The following is a 3,488-nucleotide window of genomic DNA, read 5'->3' as shown; positions in this document are numbered from 1 at the left end:
AATTCCCACAGTTGTCTCTTTTTTTTTTTTTATATATATATATATAGATATACATTTGCCGCCGTATGTCTATATACGCCCGTGTATATAGATAGAAATGCTTCCGTAGCAGACGAGGGCCACAGGAGCCGCCGGGCTCGGGGGCAGGCGGAAGGCCGTCAGCGCCTGAAGAGAGCAGCCGATGCGCAGCACGAAGATACGCAAGCGTTACGGTAGCTGAAAGGTTCTGGAGGCTCCTTGCTTTATGTTTGAGCCGAGGGCAGGTGGAAGGGGAGAAGAGAAGGAGAAGCTAAACGGAAGCAAAAATTAAAAGAAGCCGAAAGGAGGAGAGAGGGAGGGAGTAGAGCCAGAAGATAACGGAGCAGGCAGGGCTCAGTAGGAGAGAGGAGCCTGGTTAGAGACTGTGCGGTTCCTGCGGAGGATGGGGCTGGGATTCACTGACTCCCACGGAAGGCTAATGTCACACTGCTTGTTCTTCAGGTTAAAAAAAAAAAAAAAATCAGACGAGAATAAAGAGAATTCACTGAAATGTGAGAATGGCCAGTTCTTTAAGAGGGGAAGTGTTGAATCTGTACAAAAATGTAAGTGTCTTAAATGCCACGAGCACTTTTCTTAACTAGACAAAACCCTTACACTGCACACCCGATCTATTAAAAAAAAATTCTTTTTTTTTTTTTCAAGCTGCTGTACCTTGGAAGGGAGTATCCCAAAGGAGCAGACTACTTTAGAAGCCGTTTGAAAGCAGCTTTTCTAAAAAATAAAGATGTGAAAGATCCTGAAAAAATAAAGCAACTAATTGCACGAGGAGAATTTGTTATAAAAGAGTTGGAGGCTTTGTACTTTCTCAGAAAATACAGAGCTCTGAAACAGCGCTACTACAGTGATGACAATCAGTAACTGGTGCTAATGACTTTGCATGTAATGATACAAATCCGTAGAAATAAACAATAAAAGAGCTGTAACCTCAGAAGAAATGAAACGTAAATCCTTCCAACCCATCTGAAGTACAAATTGGGACTTTGCTTCCCCTTAAGTAGTCGCTTGAAGGATTTGGGTTTTGTATTGTATGGATAATAGGTTTTTCTCAACTACTTTTGACCTCCTTGAACTAAAACTTCATGTATGAAACCGATCTTGCAGGAAGTAGTGGTAATATGATTCTGTTCTGTTTCACTCCAATGTGCATGTTCAATAGATAGCTGCTCTTACGTTTACCCCATCCATAGCCGTGTGTTTGAATTCCGATTCGAGGTGCTACGCTTCTCTTGTGACCTAGAAGGTTAATCTGGTTTTGAAAGTCTACCACGTTTAATGATTCATTTCCACCGTAAATGAGCAACTTCTCAAAAGTAAAGTAAATTCTTAAAGACTTTAACTACATCCGCTTAACGTGGAAGCGTCACGCTGGCAGGCTGGCGGAGGCGCCCTCTTACTGTGTCAGAAGACTATGGGGTCAGGAAAGGGGCGAGTTTGAACAATAGCGGTTTAAGCACTTAAACCCTGAAAACAATTCCTGCTAGTACCGATTTCTGATTTTGTGTAGCTGCTGTAGCAGGAATACAGAACTTGATCCTCTCCCCTGGAAGAGAAGTTTGACTATGGATGTTTGCTCCATGGCTAACTCTGTAGGCCTTGGCTCGACTAGCACAAACTTGTGCCAGAACTGATCCTCTGCACATACCAGGGTTGGCTGGTGTTTCTGCCCCGCCCCCGCCCCCCCCAGAACTAAATGACACTGGAGATGGGACATAAATAATCTTTGAAATATAGGTAAGTAATCGCTGCAGTAGAACTGTTGGCAATAGCAAGTCTTCACACGCGTTAATTGCAGAACAGAATTAAAAAATAAAAATGATGGCAAATAGACAGTACCCTACCTTGTGATGAAATGTACGTGCTTCAGTTTCTATCACCACACTGATGGGAGAAACAGTCCCTCCACATCAACTTCACTCCTCTACAATATGTTGCAGTTAAACCTATTCTGAATGAATGCCTCTATATACAAAATGTAACCTACCCTTCTCAGTAACTGGTAAAAGATTATCCAGACATGGTTACAAAGGGCCAAAGTCTAAGTTTAGAGAACAGTAGCAGGTTCACACTCCCCCCCCTCCCCATAGGACGCAGTCAGTACTGAAGAATGTCTGTCGTCTTTTCTGTACGTTTATGGAAGGCATTTGATGATCAAAGAAAACAAACGTGTACCTGGGAACGAACCCAGAATAGCTATTTGGAGTATTTTACACTTGCCGACTGCTGTTAGACCAATGCAGACAAGGTCTCTGGGGCAGGACTGAAGACGGTACAGGCCAAGCAGCGTATCAGGCCAAGCAGCGTGCCCCAGTGACTGAGAAGTGAAACCTCACCTGGTGAGGCTCTGCTCAGCGCAGAGCGCGGAACGCAAAAGCAGCACGGACCAGAGGAGATGGATCGGTGCGAGAAAGCGTTCTGTCGAAGTGTGGCGGCACCCCCTCTGAGAGGAAGGGAACACCGGTGGGCAAAGACAACAGCTTTCTGACAGGCGATGAGAAGTACAAGAAATAAACTGGGAACAACTGCCGAACACATGCAATTCATGGGATGCTCCGTTACAGAGATGAGGTGCTGAAATTCTTGGAGAGAAAAAGCAAACTGGGACAGAAACTCACAATAACTATTTTTTATTACATTACAATAAATAGGAGCAGTACAGTTTGACAAAAAAATGACAAATTCCAGATCACCTCACAGCACATACTCCTAAAAACATTAAAAATTTTAAAACAAACAGTGGTCTTTTTTTTTTTCTTTTTTTAACTTAATGTCTGGTATGACCAACATTCCTAGGTCACACAACCAAATGATGGAAAAACTGGATCACACTGCATATGTTCCACATCAAATAAAGCACAATGTACAAAATGTGCATGTTTCAGTTTACACTATACAAAAATAGTTAAAATACATTCCAGGTAAACATATTACATTAAGAAGTCATTCTAGTAAGAAGTTGGCACTCAAGAGGAAAAAGCAGAAGTATTTTCAACATGAAAACACAAGACAGTGGAATAAAGAAATGTTAGGAAAGATTTACCATCTATGTAGCTTTATGTAAACTTGAGACAAAATGATTTCTTTACAGTTTGATGGTCTTCGAAGGTAATAATTGTATTGCTTCATAGTATAGACGAGCAGAAGATTGCGTGTCAGTATTTACCCATTACAGAGATCCTGTTACTGTAGCAAGATCTATACAGTGAAAATTCAAGTTAGCAAAGATTTTAGGGCAATGGGACCGGTCAAAAGAATTAAATTTCAGTTTTGAGAAAACCAATGATGAAGTTGTTTACCAGAGTTACATAAAGCTACTGTAAGAAGGTGTTACTCCCTGACACATGGCAATTTAATGTATTAACGCGGAAAGTGATTCACATGTTCATTTAGTAGTTGCTATCAGGACAGACAGCATCCAGGTATGTTCTTTGAAAGCATTTCAAATAGGGAAA

The 3,488-nt window shown here is 41.7% G+C and overlaps 1 protein-coding gene across 1 annotated transcript; it reads left to right on the top strand.

The window, feature by feature from the left end:
- The first annotated feature begins 466 nt into the window (after positions 1 to 466).
- On the top strand, positions 467 to 1,375 carry LYRM5 (LYR motif containing 5). Its single transcript, XM_009332819.1, has 2 exons — positions 467 to 581; positions 682 to 1,375. The coding sequence occupies exons 1-2, from the start codon at positions 537 to 539 to the stop codon at positions 895 to 897; spliced, it is 261 nt and encodes an 86-aa protein (XP_009331094.1). The 5' UTR covers positions 467 to 536; the 3' UTR covers positions 898 to 1,375.
- Positions 1,376 to 3,488: the final 2,113 nt, after the last annotated feature.

The sequence above is a fragment of the Pygoscelis adeliae genome, unplaced genomic scaffold, assembly GCF_000699105.1.
Source record: "Pygoscelis adeliae isolate BGI_AS28 unplaced genomic scaffold, ASM69910v1 Scaffold38, whole genome shotgun sequence".
Lineage (NCBI taxonomy): Eukaryota > Metazoa > Chordata > Aves > Sphenisciformes > Spheniscidae > Pygoscelis > Pygoscelis adeliae.
The sequence above is the reverse complement of the archived record's forward strand: the minus strand, read 5'-3'. Positions and strand labels throughout refer to the sequence as shown.

Excerpts from the sequence above, each read along its gene's own strand:
- LYRM5 (XM_009332819.1), top strand. The coding sequence starts at position 537 with ATGGCCAGTTCTTTAAGAGGGGAAGTGTTGAATCTGTACAAAAAT. Across the intron at positions 582-681 it reads TGTTGAATCTGTACAAAAAT|CTGCTGTACCTTGGAAGGGA; the intron begins GTAAGTGTCTTA and ends TTTTTTTTCAAG.